Source organism: Ranitomeya variabilis, chromosome 3 (assembly GCF_051348905.1).
Source record: "Ranitomeya variabilis isolate aRanVar5 chromosome 3, aRanVar5.hap1, whole genome shotgun sequence".
Classification (NCBI taxonomy): Eukaryota; Metazoa; Chordata; class Amphibia; order Anura; family Dendrobatidae; genus Ranitomeya; species Ranitomeya variabilis.
This window is the reverse complement of record NC_135234.1, coordinates 638,368,303-638,387,246: the sequence shown is the minus strand read 5'-3', so window position 1 is coordinate 638,387,246 and position 18,944 is coordinate 638,368,303. Positions and strand designations below refer to the sequence as shown.

At 43.6% G+C, this 18,944-nt stretch overlaps 1 protein-coding gene across 5 annotated transcripts in view; it reads right to left on the bottom strand.

The window, feature by feature from the left end:
* Positions 1–2,430: 2,430 nt before the first annotated feature.
* LOC143816784 (transmembrane protein 198) overlaps positions 2,431–18,944 on the bottom strand; it is a 120,222-nt gene continuing 103,708 nt past the window's right edge. For all 5 annotated transcript variants that reach the window (XM_077297598.1, XM_077297596.1, XM_077297597.1 and 2 more), the window contains 3 exons: positions 11,630–12,205; positions 7,013–7,161; positions 2,431–5,379 (listed from right to left, as the gene is read on the bottom strand). In XM_077297598.1, the coding sequence (XP_077153713.1) occupies positions 5,230–5,379; positions 7,013–7,161; positions 11,630–12,205 (875 nt within the window). In that variant the 3' untranslated portion in view covers positions 2,431–5,229. The remainder of the gene's footprint in view (positions 5,380–7,012; positions 7,162–11,629; positions 12,206–18,944) is intronic.

The following is an 18,944-nucleotide window of genomic DNA, read 5'->3' as shown; positions in this document are numbered from 1 at the left end:
GCATTGAAAAACATCAGATTTGGGAGCTATTGGTTGACAATTGGAAAGGGAGCTGCCAGCAGTGAAGCTGTGTGCATTCAGTATAGCAGATCATCCCTCAGACAGCCATTAATAAAGGCCTTGCAATCGATAACTTCATTTAAGTGTGGGTATTTGTGTGTGATACTCACACTCCATAATGGGAAAAAAAGTTTTCATTTCACGACTTTCTCTCCTTAGTGTTGCAATTTCAAGGTTTTAAGAGTGTATATTCAGTGTCTAATGGCACCTCGTAAGATGCTTGTATGCATGTATGCTAGGCTCAGCCAAGTATTCATTTGCTTTTAATGGGAAGAAGATAGCTGGACGCATCTTATAAGTCCCGAGAACAATACAATGGGGCGTTTATATTCAAACTACCCAATCCAAGTCTCACACAACATTGTCCGAGGAGAGTGGAGAGACCACCCAAAACTAACATTCAAACAAATGTGACCTAATATACAGTGCTCAGCATAAATGAATACACCCCCTTTGAAAAGTAAAATTTTAATCAATATCTCACTGAACACAAGAAAAATTTCCAAAATTTTGACAAGACTGAGTTTCATAGAACATTTTTTAACCCATAACCTGAAAAGTTAATAATGTAACTTATTACAAAACCTTCAGTTTTAATCAAATTAGTTGATGAAATGAATACATCCCACATCAAAAATAACTACATCTAGTATTTTGTATGGAGACCGCGATTTCTCACGAGATTGCGCAATGTATGACCTCCATGATTTTTAAAGGACAGCACCAAGTCTTCTAGGCATGGAGTAAACAAGTTAACAATAGATATTGTAATCTATCTTTTCCATTCTTCAAGAATGAAGACTTCTTCCAGAGCCAGGATGTGGATGTGGAGTGATGCTTAACTTGTCTCTTCTGAATTCCCCACAGGTGTTTGATGGGGTTCAGATCAGGAGACACACTTGGCCACTTTTTCGCTTTCACTCTGTTCTTTGGAAATGCAACCAATGTGTGTTTTGGATCACTGTCATGTTGAAAAGGGGCACGTCTACCAAGGTCACGGAGTGATGGTAGCATCTACTCTTGCAATATAGAGTAACACATCTGTGAATTCATGTTACCATCACTAACATGTAGCTCCACCACACCAACACCCCTCATTGTAGCCCCACATAAGGTGAATGCCGCCACCATCTTTCATTGTAGGCACCATGCATTTAGGAAAATTGTGTGCTGAAGCTTGGTTCTCCACCATCACTATTTTGGTAGCTCTATGCAACTTCCTGCATCTGAGTTGTGAGGGGGAAAACCGTGTGCAGCATGTGAACACGGGAGAGATCTGTGCGGTTATCTTTATGATGAAAGGCATTATATTTGTAGCAATGCAAGATACATTTTTGTAAACCCAAAAGGCATCTCTGTGTGGTTTGGCTACTGCTTACTCTGTAAAGTATGTAGTAAGTAACTCAGATTAACTCTTTGAAAGCAGCTGTGTCCTCCTGTTAGCAGATTTCCTTTAAAGAGAATGTCAACATGATCCACATCACCAAATTGTTTATTTTTTTTAGGTTGCCAACTGACCATATAATGTCCTCCCATAACTTTATTTATGCAATCAATCATACTAACAAAAACATTTAAATAAATTCAGTTTTAATGTGAAAATGAAGCAGAAGTGACGTTGGTATGACTGAAAATGTCCTGATCCTCTGCCTCCTGGGTTCTAATCCTTCACCTTCTACTTGACTGAATAGGTCTGATAATGCCACCTTCTTTTATGATTACTTATTTATTCTTTTGATTGACTATTGGCTCTCAGCAGAAGTTGGTGGTGTGAGGCAGGGAGCCCAATTCTCTATGCCTACTAATTGTTTTGACACACCCAGCGTACTATAGCCCTATTTGTATACAAATTTAAGATTGATTTTTTTTTTCAGTCAAGTAACAAATGATTGCATAAAGTATAAGATATGAATAACACGATCTTTCAGAGGGGGAACATGCTGAGAGATGCTTTTTAGGAAACAGCGGTGCCATCTTCCCTTTACTGAGCTGTGTGACGCAGGGGGTATTTTATCACATGGCTAATACTAACATCCTGCCTGGTGCAGAATTCCGGCTCCTGGGCGCAGGGGAGAACAATTGTTGCCCGGTTCGTATTTCACTAATTTGCTGCTCATTGGGATGCATTAGTTTATTAAGGCACCATGCTTGTTAATCTGTTTTTAGACGATTTGAGAAATTAGGCAAATTGATATTCCCATTGTAATCTGTGCAGCAGACTCATGCATTCAATGGCTTTTGGCGTGTTGTAGAGTCCATCCTGACTCCTGCCAGATCTATGCACAAGGCTCCATTTATCATTCAGATACAGAAAGTCAGTGCCCCCCTCCCTGCCCAGAGAAGAAATACTCATTAGATCTGGAGTCCCTGTGATGCAGAGGGAAGTCATCGGATTTATTAACGATATGCATTTCAGAAAAGTCTTACTTAAATCTTCTGTCAGAACTGATCTGTGCTCTTTAAATCCCAAACTTTATAAATGAGACCCTCAAAGACAGCCTTTGGGAAGGTTTCCTTTAGCTGAAATCTATTCATATTTGTTCTAGCAAAATCTAAGGCCAAATTTATCAAGAATGAAAACCATATTGTGCAAAAAGTGGGTCACATCTATAAAGGGTCCGGAAAAGTTGAAACTTGTACTTTTTTTTTTACTTCACCTGCCCCAATTATAAGAAAAAGAAATCTAAACACATTATACTTTAGAGTAACAAATGTGAAAACGTTTTGCAAAACAACAGACATCTCAGCCATGTGACCCTTTACAAAACCAGGTCTACAAAGTACTAACATAAGCCTGGTCTGATCTGGCATATAGGACAGGTTTTAGGAGCAGAAAATATGACATATGCATGGGTCTCTGTTCACATCTGTGTTGTGGGATCATAAATAAAACACACGCCCCGCATGTTGACTAGGCTGCACCGAAGGCAACTCATGGACACCATAGACATTGAAATTGGGGTGGACCGGACCGCTGTGGGATATCTAACATATGGACTGTTACAAACAGCGCTATGTTTGTGTTTAACAGGTTTGATGACAGCTACGACAAAATTAAAAGGAACACCGCTGCCATAAACAACATACCCAGTCATGTAGACCTGGCTATAAAGTTTAAGAGATGGCCCCAGCCGAATGTTGATGTCTGAAGACCACCGAGGGACACTGTATGGAATGAGCAGGAGGAGCACTGGACCGGAAGAAGGGTATAGGTTTTATATTGTTACATCCTCCTGCGAACGCATAGTGGAGAACCCCTATCAATTGTTGCTTTAGTGGTCCTTATGATGACACGCTGTTCTTTTTATTATTGATGCTTAAATATGTTGGAGAGGGTGTCAGGTCACATAAAATACATAAAGTAAAAGGTATGGCTGATAACGTTGTCTCTATGTGTTACATACAATACATACATCTTCATATTAAAGTGCTATAGAACAGTAATAATAACTTGCAGTGGTTTCATTCATTTGCCCTTTTCAAATATATAATGTTACGGGTTCCATATATCTAAATTTCACATAAACGTTTCTGAATAACAATATATAACATTTGTTATCAAAGAAGTAAATCTCACACCGGAAGAGTATCACAGAGGAGCAATAATCAGAGTAGCACATCAATAAACATAAAACTTCTAAAATGAGCTGCTAAATTTACTGGGGTTCTTCTGAACGTGAGACATTTCCAATCATTCATACACTCCAAGGAAGTCCAGAGGAAAATGGAAGCAGTTAGGCTACGTTCACATTAGCGGCGGGCGCCGCATGCGTCATGCGCCCCTATATTTAACATGGGGGCGCATGGACATGCGTCGCACTTGCGTTTTGCGCCGCTGCGGCGCCCGCGTCCAGGCGCAGAGGACGCAGCGAGTTGCATTTTTGCTGCGTCCAAAATCAATTAAAAAAAGGGACGCATGCGGCGCAAAACGCAGGGTTGTGCATGCGTTTTGCTGCGTTTTTATTTGCGTTGTGCGCTGCGGCGCCGACGCTGCAGCGCACAACGCAAATGTGAACGTAGCCTTAGAGGGGTTTTCTGGCTATAGCTTTCTGGCCTCCAATACCCAGGTAAAATAACAAAATCAGGTATTACTAATAAGCCTTCCCTGGTCTCTGTGTACTGGCTGCAGCGGGGAAGCCATGCCTGCAGTATACCATTATCACTAGTATCACTAATCCAGGAATCACAGGGCGCAGTCTTGGACAGGCTACTTTGGCTATAGTGATAATGTGCGCTGTAGTCATGACCTCTGCTGCAGCCAGTACTGGATTAGGGGAGCATAAACTAGAAGCGGAAAATCTCTCATTAACTATAACAAATCAGCTTTCATTTACATTTTTTAAGGCTGAATTCACATGACCATGAGAAGGATTCAGATCTGTCCGGCAAAAGTAGGTTTTTCCATTCCCCATACTGCAATGCACCAGTTAGTAATTTGGCATGATTTACGCCATCTGACTTGTCTAGGAAAGAATCTGATGATGCATTCTGCAATCTGTTCCACATGCCGTCTGTAGTAGACCAGAATTGAAACTACCGTCGTATGAATTCAGCTTAACGCACATTCAAAAGTGTAGAAAGCAATGCAAGATATGACAATGGCCAACTGCACCACTTTTCATTTGCACCCGTTTGTCTACACATCTCCCCATCCGATTGCGAGACCAATGGGCACTTAATGGATATAAACTGTTACAGCATGTACCTTACCAACAAAATAGGGCAGATATTATATTTACAAAGTAAAAGCCTCTGGTGTATTATGCACATAAAAGGCACAAATTGAGCACTAGGGTTAAAGGCTACTTCAGCTGGACGAGCTGTCATGTGTAGAGGTTTAGTACTCTTCTGTCTTCCGTATGTTACAGCTAGGTAGTGGGCCTAAGCCTGAAGACTCTGATGTTTGCCCTTCCACTGGGAAGAATTACATTTAAAATTATCTAATAAAATACATTCATCCAATATATGTCTACCAGGCTTCAGTAAAACTGTCCAAAACGCCTTTATTTTCTCTGCTCCCTCTATTTTTGGAGTCCACACAATGAAGGAAAGGAGGGCATTGACTCTGGCTAATGAGAAAGTGAGATGTACCAAGAGCCATTACATAAGGCACAACACCTTGGCCTATGATCTTCAATCAAATGTGAGTTTATACCCTGAGAGCACACCTCAGACACGAATGACCGGAGTGGTGGCAGTGAGGGGCACAGTAGAGCCGCATTCATAGTCCATGTCAACGATAGTCTGCATGTTGGTGTTTAGGCTGCTCATAGATGTGCCAGTGCCAGTCTGCCGCTCTCTGAGGCTCTGTAAGTAACTCTGCAAGACAGAAATCAATAAGAAGCAGAATGAGAAGTGTAATCTCAGCTTTTCTTCCCCTCTGTGCCCTGCACGGACTATGGGAATAGCCATCTGACATTAAAGAGTACTGTATGGAAGAGAAATCCCATCATCAGTGCCAGCCGTGATGAATCCTCCTACAAAGCAGGAGCCCATAGTCGCCCGTCTCCAGACCATATTCAGTAGGTTTAAGAAACCGCAGATGCATTAGACACCGAATACAGCAGTTCTGTCCATGATGATATCCATCCACTCCTCTACAAATGCTCTACCTTTAACATATGCCAACTCAATATTACACAATTACATTCTATAGAATTAAATGGAACCTGTCAGCAGGATTGTGCACAGACACCTACAGATAGTGTCAGGTTGGTGCCGTTATACTGATTACAATGATACCTGGGTGATGAAATCCGTCTTGTGGTTGTTATTTAATCTTTATTTTCAGTTTTCAGTAATGATATGGTGGTGCTCCGGGGCGGCCTGTGGGGGGCTTCATATGGTGCTCTCATTAGGGTTTCATGTGTATGGCTTCTGACAGGTCACTGATCTGCCCCCTGGTTTACATACTGAATATATGTATTGGGGGGGAAAGAAATCACACTTAGCAGGCAGGCGCAGCAGCATGACCACATCTATAGTATGCATGAAATGGTTGTAATTTGCCGATATAAATTTATTCATAAAAAAAAAAAATTCTCAAAATGGTGTTTGTTGCGCCTGCGCAGTAGATGCCATCTTGCTGGGAAAAAAAAAAAAAAAAAAAAAAGTATCCACAAACATGGCACCGGCGCTGTAGCATCTATCGGATCGCCAGGTGCGGCTGACACAACTTTGAGAATTCTTTTTTCTGAATATATTTACATTAGCAAATAAGACAATTTAATGCATATTATACATGCGATTTTTTTTTCTTTCAATATACATATAATATTCATTATGTAAACTAGGGGGCAGGTCAGTGAGGGATCAGTGACCTGTCAGAAGCCATACTGGTGAATACCTAATCAGAGCACCACACGTAGACCCCCGTCCACCCCTACAGGCCGCCCCGAAGCACAGGAATCTCATTATTTGCAGTTTTGAGGTAAAGATTAAACAACCACAAGACAGATTACATCAACCCAGTTATCATTGTAATCAGTATAACGGCGCCGACCTGACAGTGTGTGTAGGTGACTGTGCACAATCCTGCTGACAGGTTCCCTTTAAACCTAGAAAGGAACACTTCTGTAGTAATAATAATAATAATAATAATAATAATAATAATAAAATTCTTTCATCTCTGCTTTTACAGAACTTAATGTCTGGAGACTTTGCAGGAAAAAAACCTCACAAAATAAACTTCTCCTAATTAGGGATGAGCAGACCTGAACCCCATAGAATTAAAGGGGGTAGCCGAACTTTGGAGCTGGAAAATCTCTGTCTGAACTTCCAGGAGAAGTCAGTGTTCCGAGTTCAGCACCGGGATCAGGTTTGCTCATCTTCTACTTCTCATCTTACAAGGCCCAAAAGACATTTTATCACCAGTGTAAATGTCAAGTCTTAAACGCAAAAATGTCATTTATTTACATTAGCTTTCCATGACAAGAGTTTGTAACAGGCTCACCGGTGCAAGGATGTCCCCAGTGTATCTCTTTATAGGGTTAGCCTTTCGACGATAAGTCCCCTCTTGAGAAGTTACACTCTGACGTTTTTTGGCCTCTTTCTGGCGGATTCTGAGGAGCTGGAGGCGCTTCTGGCGTCTGCTTATAATCACTGTCACATTAAGAAAGAACCGTACATGGACTAAGTTTTTAAAAGGTAAAGTGTTAAAAAGTTACAGAAATTAATGTCTCCAACAGGACGGATTACCATGCAGACAATACCAAGCTGGTTTGGAATTAGATCAATCCAGAAGAAACAAACAGATCTCTCTAAGGGTATGTTTCCACGTTCAGGAAACGCTGCGTTTTTGACGCTGCGTTTTTCTGCTGCGTCAAAAACGCAGCGTCCAGATGTTACAGCATAGTGGATGGGATTTTATGAAATCCAGACTCCACTATGCGTTTAAAAACGCATGCGTTTTTGCCGCGAAAACGCATGCGTTGTGCGTTTTTTCAAAACGCTGCATGTTGCTACTATGAGCAAAACACGCAGGTACACCACAGGTGACCTGCCAGTGACCTCAGGTGCAGTTTTGGTCAGGATTTTACTTGCATAAAATCCTGACCAAAGACTGATGCAATCCTGAACGTGGAAACATACCCTAATAAGACACGGTATATTGTTTCTTATTTTCATGTATACTATTGATTTACTAAAACATAAAAATGACCATTAGGCTACTTTCACACTAGCGTCGGGCTCGGCCCGTCGCTGTGCGTCGGGCCGACGTTCCCGACGCTAGCGTTGTCTCCGCCGCACAACGGGGGCAGCGGATGCATTTTTCCAGCGCATCCGCTGCCCCATTGTGAGGTGCGGGGAGGTGGGGGCGGAGCTCCGGCCGCGCATGCGCGGTCGGAAAAAGCAGACCGTCGTGAACAAAAAACGTTACATGTAGCGTTTTTTGCTCCCGACGGTCCGCCACTGCACGACGCATCCGTCGCACGACGTGTGGCAATCCGTCACAATGCGTCGCTTAATGTTAATCAATGGTGAAAAAACGCATCCTGCAAACACTTTTGCAGGATGCGTTTTTTCGGCAAAACGACGCATTGTGACGGAATGCAGTTAACGCTAGTGTGAAAGTAGCCTAACCCGTTAGACTCCTGCCCTAACCCGTTAGACTCCTGCCCTAACCCGTTAGACTCCTGCCCTAAATAATAGCAACTGGGGTTAAACCGAGCGCATCACTTGTCCCTAATAAAGCGGGCACTGCTGGCCCTGATGGTCTGTGATTTCGAGCTTGGACCCTTGATACAATATTTAGTGTCAGCATGACAACTAGATATCAAGCAACTAAAAATGGATAATGAAAAGGATGCGTTAAGTCAGCGTTTTGGTCACTTAACATGTTGATGTCATGCCAAGTTGTTCACTGCATTCCTATTTGGGCAGTACATGATACCAAATAATGAGGGCTTAAAGGGGAACCGGTTATTAGATTTATCAGCACGAAATCAAAGGTTGGATGCACGGCTGCAGCCTGGTACGCTTTACTGTGAACCCCATCCCACCCCACTGTAATAGAGACCCAGCAATTACAGCGGGCAGGGAGAAGCAGACTGAGGGTGGTGCTGGACTAGTCAGGTCTCTCCTTATAGTCCCCAGATGACTACTCAAAATACACCTTCTTGGAAACAGAAAAACCATGCCAGACTACAATTGTGCATCCAAGCTCTGATCCATGCTGCCCACGAACATTATTCAATCCAACATTATATGCGCGTGTGTGCGTTCCCCAACTATACTGTACCAAGCCCTAAATTATACTCGTGTCTCTATTTTAATAACCAGGTTCGAGATACAAACATGTACGTGTTGAATATTGAACAGGGTTTTGGCTTAGCTCAAATTGGACACAGGATAAAAAAAAAAAAATAAAAAATAATGGCAACACAGACACCACAATAAGCTAGACAGTAATACAGAATGTGTTTCGGATCCCTACGTTTGTGATGACCCAATAAAAGGAATTCCCTGCGGTTTGGATGCGGTCACCACCTTCGCCTCTTGTTTCAGTGACACATGCTTTGGGAAGCCTGGAGCAGATCTGCAAGTAACAGCTGCATTCTGTCCATGAGGAGGATGGCGGCAGACCCAGAACGTGTGGGGTCTTCCGTCCTCAGTAACCTTAGAGCCGGAAGTCACAATATATTATCAACCTTTCCCATTAACCTTTAACCCTTGTTAACCTGAATACACACTGCAGAGCATCCACAGATGGTAGCGGTCAAGTACATGAGTTCAATGACTTGCAACAGACTACAGTATATGGTCTACTCTACACATTTCCCTATGGAATAGCAATTTATTAAAAAAGGTTCTCTCTAGGTGCACATATACATTTAAGACATTATAAAACTAAGGGCTAGGTTCACATGATGGCTTAAAACACGATTTGCATTTTCTGCAGCAGAAATCTGCGATGGACCCTCAGATTTCTTCCAAAATTTGCAGTGTAAAAAACATAGGTAGACCACCACGAGAAAAAGAGTGCAAAAATGAGAGAGAGAGAGAGAGAGAGAGAGAGAGAGAGAGAGAGAGAGAGAGAGAGAGAGAGAGAGAGAGAGAGAGAGAGAGAGAGAGAGAACGCGAGAGCGAGAGAACGCGAGATTTTTATCATTATATCAGAAAAACATACATATGACAAAAACAGAATGTTCCTACAAGTGGTACCAGTACACATACACTAAGTGTACAATGTAAAAATGTTTTGAAAAAACACGCAAAAAAGCAACGACTCTATAATAAGTACCCCTAGTCAGGGAGCTTAGTGCTATGACTATTCCTAAACGATTTAGTGAGACAATCAAAGTAAGTGAATACTTACATATAGGTGGTATGTCAACACATGGGGGTAAAGTACATGTGTCCTGGTCCATTAGCCCCAACGCACGTTTCACCCAAGGCTTCGTCAGGGGGCGTATTCACTTACTTTGACTTTCTCACTAAATCGTTTAGTAATAGTCATAGCACTAAGCTCCCTAACTAGGGGTACTTATTATAGGGTCTTTAATTTTTTGTTTGTTTTTTTCAATTTTTTTTACATTGCATACTTAGTGCATGTGTACTGGTACCATTCGCAGGAACATTCTGCTTTTGTCATATGTATGTTTATCATATTTATATCATTTTTTGTAATTATATCTTATTCTTAATAAAATGTTATAATTTATGAAACCCATTTTTGCACTCTTTCTTGTGGTGGTTTACAGATTTATCTTAGAGTGTGTCTCTTGTACATTTTTTCATTGCCGTTCATGTTTTGTTAGACATCCCAGAAAAAGAAAGAGCCTTACCAACAAGTCAGATTAGCAATGCATTTGCAGGATGCAGTAGACTCCCACGTGGCTTGCATATTTTGGCAAAACATCAACCAATACCTCATTTTTCATCTTTTTATTGCACATTGTTCCATTTTTATGCAGGATGCAGCCCGGCCCTGTAGTCTGTTTTATGGGGGTGCACTTATATACTGCAGGACAGCCCACCTGATCTAATAGCATGGGCGTCATCAATAGGCTGTAAGGCGGACACTGAGGATCACACGTACCTGTGTGCCTGGCATCCTATGCAAGCCTCTGTGTGCATTTTTACTAATAGGCAACCACCCCCTCCATTAACTGGTAGGTTTAGGAGTGGTTGCTCAATCAGTACTTTGTACCTGTGCTGCCCCCACATTATTTATGGGGTCTGCTGCATCCTGTTCGTGCATTGGTAATCTGACCAGTTTCTTTTGCTGTGAGGTTCCCTGATGTTAAGCCCTTCTGTGAGCCACAATTTGCAGGGTGGCAGAACCACATTACAATTAGCCTCACTGCCTAGACCTAAACCACAGGCTTTCCCAATGCAGCATCTGCAGCAATAAGTAGCTTGCAATTTTATTTTTTCCAAAATTGTACATTTCCTGATTCATGTAAATGAGGTTACTAAAACCCCAATTACATCCATGGGACACAAACTTAGATTTCACCATGAAATACATGTCAACCACCATGTGAAACTTCTATTGATCATTTATTCCTGGTCATAAACTAAAGTTTAATGTTGAAGTCCACGCAGATCACAGTCTCCAGCCCTCTGTATAAGGGGCTATTCTCTCTTTGCTCCGCTGCAGACCTCAGACATGGGGGGCTGTATAGCAGAAAGCAACTGTCCTGAGGCTCTGTGCTAGGGAGGTATGCTGCAATACAATGCTCCAGCAGGCCTAGGGCAGGCAATGGAGCAGGCCCCAATTTCTTTTAGATGCACTCAAATAATCCAAATTACAGCTCAGATGAACCAGAAGACCCAAGTGTTGCATTAGTAACCTTGCTTGAGATCTCAATAAGCATTTTCTTGGCCACTTTCTCTGGTTAGTGCAAACATGTTGTTAGAGACATCTTGCAAGCTCCACAGCACCATGCTGGAGAACAATCTCTCAAATGTCTGTTACATTTTTTACAACTGAGTGTTCGCATCCTCCTTAGCTGTGATTAAAGGAAACCTTGCCTATATCATAACCTCCGATAAAGTAAAATCATGTTAATTTTAGCAAAGACCAACACTTACCACAAAATACCAAGAACACAACTGTACTCACCATCTGTATGCGAGAAGCCTTCAGCTGTCAGCTTCCACTGGACTACAATTCCCAGAATGCTCAACACTGGCCAGATGCCAAGAACCACCCAACTGAACCAGCAGAGGGGAAACGACACCTCGAGGCGGAGACAGTCGTAGACGTACTGCACCAGCATCATCAATTCAATGAAATAATCTGTGCACACAGTCAATATAGCAGCTCCAAAGGTGGCAGTGGAAATCACAGTGAAAAGCTTTTGCCACTGCAGAGTCAATACAGCAAAGAGCATAGCGGAGCCCATCATGGTGCCTATAGGAATCCAGGCGGTGGGTGGATGGAAGAACTGCTCCAAGCCCACAAGACAAGCGGTGGCCAGAAGAAGTCCAAGAATCAGGCCGGTCATGAACAGGCCCACGCTGTGCACAAGCATAGTGACTAGTCCACAAAGCAGGCCAATGCCCAAGGCGATGCCCGCACTTAGCTCCAGGCTCAGCTGGGTTTCCAGGATTCGCTCCTTGTAACAAAGTAAAAAAATAACTGCTGAACCAGCCAGCAGACCGGACAGAAACATGATGGCTTTGAAGCACCGGTAACCTGTAGAGAAGGACAGCAGAAACTTGGGTTAGAGTATATACAGGAAGCAATGCATTGGCTTACAATGGTGACCCTACAGCACGCAGTGGTCTTTTTGGGTAATAGGATGCCTTCTTTCCAGCATACTTGGTTTACATCCAAACGTATATATATTTTGTGGTGCAGTGACCCATGTTACAGCCAGGGGGCGCTGTGTGTGCGCCGCAGGATGCACTTGGAGGCATAATTGTGATGAGACAAAGTCCAGCAGGATTGTAGAAGGCCGGTATGTGTGTCGCAGAGGAAGACTCTCTGCGCTGTCAGTCTGAAGTTATGTTGTGTTCTGGGACCTGTAGTCCCACAAGTAATTGTGTAGTTCTAATGGGAGACTGGCAGGGCTAGTTATGAGAGATGGGCGGGTCAAACTAGCCACACACACCCACACTCCCACCCAGGGGAGTGGTTACAGGTATGTAATGTGACCAGGGTGTGGGTCACATGGTTCCTGTGTTTGGATCTGAATGGTCCAAGTGCAAAGCCCTGGAAGCCTGTGTTGGAAGTCCTGGGAAATAGGATTCCTGAACAGCACATGGTTGTGCTTTGGCACAGAGTGGCCTGTGAGATGTAGGTCCTGGACGGTCAGTGTTGGAGTCTCCTGGGAGTGGAGACGCCCTGGAAGCACCTAGAGACCGTGGATCTGGACAGTCCGTGTTGAGGACCTGGGACAGACGTGGAGTCAACCTGTGGAGCAGGAACTCCTGAGAGGTAACCCCTGGTATGGGGAAAAGAACTGTGTGCGCTAACCTATGACAGTTGCTGAACTGTGGAGTCACCTGGTGACTGGAGAGATAAGGCGTGACTATTGAATGCTTTGTAAAGCCACACGTGTTAAAGTAATGGACTATGTGTAAACTGGTGATGTGTAACTTGGCTTACAGTGCGGTTTATGACAAATAAATAAACCACATGGACTGATTTGTGTGAGGAACCGTGCCGGAGTGCTTGAATCCTATGCCAAGCGAGTGTCCCCCAACACACTCCGGTAGCTGCATAGGCAGCATCAATAGTAAAAAGTTGGTCACAACTTGCATCTCTGGGAACGGAAGCTGGCGGCAGTGGCGCGCACATCGGCGGACGACGGAAGGTGAGAATAGCAGGTTTTTTGTTTTATTATTTTAACATTAGATTTATTCACTATTGATGCTGCATAGGAAGCATCAATAGTAAAAAGTTGGTCACACAGGGTTAATAGCAGCGTTAACAGAGTGCGTTACCCGTGGCATAACACGGTCCGTTAACGCTGCCATTAACCCTGTGTGAGCGCTGACTGGAGGGGAGTATGGAGCGGGCACTGACTGGACGAAGTAGGGAGGGACTAATTCTCGGCCGGGCTGTTGCCGTTGCCGATTGGCCGCGACCAATCAGTGACACGGGATTTCCGTGACAGACAGACAAACAGCCCGGCCGAGAATTAGTCCCTCCCTACTCCTACTTTCAACAGCCAATCAGAGCAATCGTAATATTTCACCAATGAAAATTGGTGAAATATTACAATCCAGCCATGGCCGATGCTGCAATAACATCGGCCATGGCTGGAGACCGCGATCTGCCCCGCCACCGATCCACCGCCCCAGTCCTGTGCTCCGCGCCCCTCAGTCCTCCTGTCCGCTCCCCCTGCAGTCCGATCTCACCCCCCTGCTGTCTGATCCCCCCCCCCCCGCATACTTACCGACCTCCGGTGTCCCTCCCAATGTCCGTCCATCTTCTGCATGGGCGCATCTTCCAAAATGGTGGGCGCATGCGCAGTGCGCCCGCCGAATCTGCCGGGCCAGCAGATTTGTTCCAGGTACATTTTAATCGCTGTGATAGAACCTATCACAGCGATCAAAATAAAAAAAATAATAAACAAACCCCCCCCCCCTTTATCACCCCCATAGGTAGGGACAATAATAAAATAAAGAAAATATATTTACTTTCATTTTTCCACTAGGCTTAGGGTTAAAACTAGGCTTAGGGTTAGAACTAGGCTTAGGGTTAGAACTAGGCTTAGGGTTAGAACTAGGCTTAGGGTTAGAACTAGGCTTAGGGTTAGAACTAGGCTTAGGGTTAGAACTAGGCTTAGGGTTAGAACTAGGCTTAGGGTTAGAACTAGGCTTAGGGTTAGAACTAGGCTTAGGGTTAGAACTAGGCTTAGGGTTAGAACTAGGCTTAGGGTTAGAACTAGGCTTAGGGTTAGAACTAGGCTTAGGGTTAGAACTAGGCTTAGGGTTAGAACTAGGCTTAGGGTTAGAACTAGGCTTAGGGTTAGAACTAGGCTTAGGGTTAGAACTAGGCTTAGGGTTAGAACTAGGCTTAGGGTTAGAACTAGGCTTAGGGTTAGAACTAGGCTTAGGGTTAGAACTAGGCTTAGGGTTAGAACTAGGCTTAGGGTTAGAACTAGGCTTAGGGTTAGAACTAGGCTTAGGGTTAGAACTAGGCTTAGGGTTAGAACTAGGCTTAGGGTTAGAACTAGGCTTAGGGTTAGAACTAGGCTTAGGGTTAGAACTAGGCTTAGGGTTAGAACTAGGCTTAGGGTTAGAACTAGGCTTAGGGTTAGAACTAGGCTTAGGGTTAGAACTAGGCTTAGGGTTAGAACTAGGCTTAGGGTTAGAACTAGGCTTAGGGTTAGAACTAGGCTTAGGGTTAGAACTAGGCTTAGGGTTAGAACTAGGCTTAGGGTTAGAACTAGGCTTAGGGTTAGAACTAGGCTTAGGGTTAGAACTAGGCTTAGGGTTAGAACTAGGCTACGTGCACACGGTGCGGATTTGGCTGCGGATCCGCAGCGGATTGGCCACTGCGGATTCTTAGCAGTTTTCCATCACATTTACAGTACCTTTACATGGGTAAACCTATGGAAAACCAAATCCGCTGTGCCCATGGTGCGGAAAATACAGCGCGGAAACGCTGCGTTGTATTTTCCGCAGCATGTCAATTCTTTGTGCGGATTCCGCAGCGTTTTACACCTGTTCCTCAGTAGGAATCCGCAGGTGAAATCCACACAAAAAAACACTGCAAATCCACGGTTAATCTGCAGGTAAAACGCAGTGCGTTTTACCTGGAGATTTTTCAAAAACTGTGCGGAAAAATCCTCACACGAATCCGCAATGTGGGCACATAGCCTTAGGGTTGGAATTAGGGTTAAGATTAGGGTTAGGGGTGTGTTGGGGTTAAGGTTGTGGTTAGGGGTGTGTTTGGGTTAGGGATGTGATTAGGGTTATGGCTAGAGTTGGGATTAGGGTAGGGGTGTGTTGGGGTTAGTGTTGGGAGTTAGAATTGAGGGGTTTCCACTGTTTTGGCACATCAGGGGGTCTCCAAATGCGACATGGCGCCACCATTGATTCCAGCCAATCTTGTGTTCAAAAAGTCAAATGGTGCTCCCTCCCTTCCGAGGCCCGACGTGCGCCCAAACAGTGGTTTACCCAAACATATGGGGCATAAGCGTACTCAGGAGAAACTGGACCCCCAAAGTTGTTGCGCAATTTTTCCTGTTACCCTTGGGAAAATAACAAAATGGGGGCTAAAAACGTATTTTTATGTGAAAAAAATGATTTATTTTCACGGCTCTGCGTTATAAATTTCTGTGAAGCACTTGGGGGTTCAAAGTGCTCACCACACATCTAGATACGTTCCTTGGGGGGTCTAGTTTCCAAAATGGGGTCACTTGTGGGGGGTTTCTACTGTTTAGGTACATCAGGGGCTCTGCAAATGCAACGTGACGAGCAGACCATTCCATCAAAGTCTGCATTTCAAAACGTCACTACTTCCCTTCCAAGCCCTGATGTGTGCCCAAACAGTGGTTTACCCCACATATGGGGTATCAGCGTACTCAGGACAAACTGGACAACAACTTTTGGGGTCCAATTTCTCCTGTTACTCTTGTGAAAATAAAAAATTGCGGGCTAAAAAATTATTTTTGAGGAAAGAAAAATGATGTTTTATTTTCACGGCTCTGCGTTATAAACTTCTGTGAAGCACTTGGGGGTTTAAAGTGGTCACCGCACATCTAGATTAGTTTCTTGGGAGATCTAGTTTCCAAAATGGGGTCACTTGTGGGGGATCTCCAATGTTTAAGCACACAGGGGCTCTCCAAACGTGACATGGTGTCCGCTAACGATTGGAGCTAATTTTTCATTCAAGTCAAATAGCGCTCCTTCCCTTCCGAGCCTTGCCGTGTGCCCAAACAGTGGTTCCCCCCCACATATGGGGTATCGGCGTACTCAGGACAAATTGTACAATAACTTTTGGGGTCCAGTTTCTCCTTTTACCCTTGGGAAAATAAAAAAAAAAAATTGTTGCTAAAAGATCATTTTGTGACTAAAAAGTGAAATGTTCATTTTTTCCTTCCATGTTGCTTCTGCTGCTGTGAAGCACCTAAAGGGTTAATAAACTTCTTGAATGTGGTTTTGAGTACCTTGAGGGGTGCAGTTTTTAGAATGGTGTCACTTTTGGGTATTTTCAGCCATATAGACCCCTCAAACTGACTTCAAATGTGAGGTGGTTCCTAAAAAAAATGGATTTGTAAATTTTGTTGTAAAAATGAGAAATCGCTGGCCAAATTTTAACCCTTGTAACTTCCTAGCAAGAAAAAAAATTTTGTTTTCAAAATTGTGCTGATGTAAAGTAGACATGTGGGTAATGTTATTTATTAACTATTTTGTGCACATAACTCTGGTTTAACACAATAAAAATTAAAATTTGGCGAAAATTTTGAAAATTTAGCAATTTTCAAATTTCCGATTTTTTCACAAATAAATGCAAAGATTATCTCCACCTAAATTTACTACTAACATGAAGCCCAGTATGTCACGAAAAAACAGTCTCAATCGCTAGGATCCATTGAAGCGTTCCTGAGTTATTACCTCATAAAGGGACACTGGTCAGAATTGCCAAAAACGGCCAGGTCATTAGGGTCAAAATAGGCTGGGTCATGAAGGGGTTAAAGCTACCTCTACCAATTATAGGGGTTGTCTGCTACTAGGACCAACCTCTTCTTGAACTAAAGGTTTGGCGCCGATAAACTAAAAAAGCCAACAGTCACCTCCCGTGCCGGCGCAGCTCCCATGGTGTCGGCACTCGCTCTCCCCAGGGCTCTCCTGCGGTGTTGTGACCCAGACATGAAGAGGAAGTCCGGGCTGCAGCTCCTTCTCACTCCCTCTACATGTTCAATCCGCACGCAGGCGGACACAGGAACGCCAGAGCTGATTTGGTGCCGGGAACACACGTCACAACACCGCACGAGAGCGAGTGCCGATACTGTGGGAACGGTGCCAGCACAGGAGGAGAGTATAGGCTTTTTATTTTAATAGGGGCCAAACATTTAGTGCAAGAAGGGGTTGTCCTAGTAGTGGACAACCCCTTTAATGTGAGGTTTTAGTTTATTACCTGGTTCTAAGCAAAGTAGCATGATTTTAAAGGAAAGTCATCAACAAAAAACTATTCATTGTTCAAAGCAGGTTGAGTTTACATTTTTCTTCTTTTTGTAGTTTATTTTAAAAAGGCACTTGTCAGGAGGAGCAACCCAGTCTATATGAGCATGTAGGTCATAGGAAGCTGAATAAAATGATAACTTGAAATCTGCATTCCAAATCCACATTTGTGTTAATATGTAAATCAGCTGTTAAGATCTATATGGTGGATTCCGATCTCCCCGAGAATCTGCCTCCAGAGATTGCTTTACATGAAGGGGAGGTACCAGTGTGATGGCCGCTCCCCTGATCTCACTGCAGAGATGTGTGATTATACCTGACACATCTGCAGGGTCCTCTCAGCTTCCAGATCACAGGCCAGCACGGCTGCAATGCAGCACAGCCGTTTGTAAGGAGACAAAGTTCACTTCTGTTCTGTGTTCGTTACATGTCTTACAATAGTAACACCTCCTTTCATTTAAAATAAGTTTGAAGGAAGACTGTCAGGTATATCTGTCTGGCACAGAGATCTTAACAGCTCATTTAAAACAATAAGCCATGGATTTCTTTGGAAGAAAACATTGGATCACAAATATCAGGGTACCATTTTATTCAACTTTCTATAACCTACGTGCATGTATAGTCACCTTAGGATGGATGATCCTACTAAGATTCCCGTTAACAGCACAATCTGTAGCCACGCTTTTGCTACCCCATGTAAGAGCAGCATTATGTAGCGGCAGAGACCCAGATTCCAGTGATGTATCACTTATTGGTCTGCTTGCTGCAGTTTTAATAAAAATGGGTATTATACCTAAGTACCGATAATTCGGTTTCCAGGAGTCCATCCTGACAGCACTCTGGAGGACGTCCTCCTCCTCCTTGCAGGGACAGGAAACACGAGAAGTTAAAATGTCCCACTCTGCCCCCTTCCTTTAGTGTTTTGACAAGTACCACACCATGGATAGATACCATTTGAATTTTATTAACCAAATCATATTTACAGCATATGACATAGTATACATGGGGGGGAAAGTAACGGTGCTGTCAGGATGGACTCCTGGAAACCGAATTATCGGTAGGTATAATACCCATTTTCCAGGACGTCCCCCTGACAGCACTCTGGAGAATACCAAAGAAAACTCCTTTAGGGTGGGACAACTGCCTGGAGAACCTTTCTCCCAAATGACATTTGCTGGGTTGCTAACACGTCTAGTTTATAGTGTTTACAGAATGGTTTTACGCTGACCCAGGTTGCGGCTTTACAGATCTGTTCTAATGATGCCCCTGCCCGTTCAGCCCATGATGCTGAAATG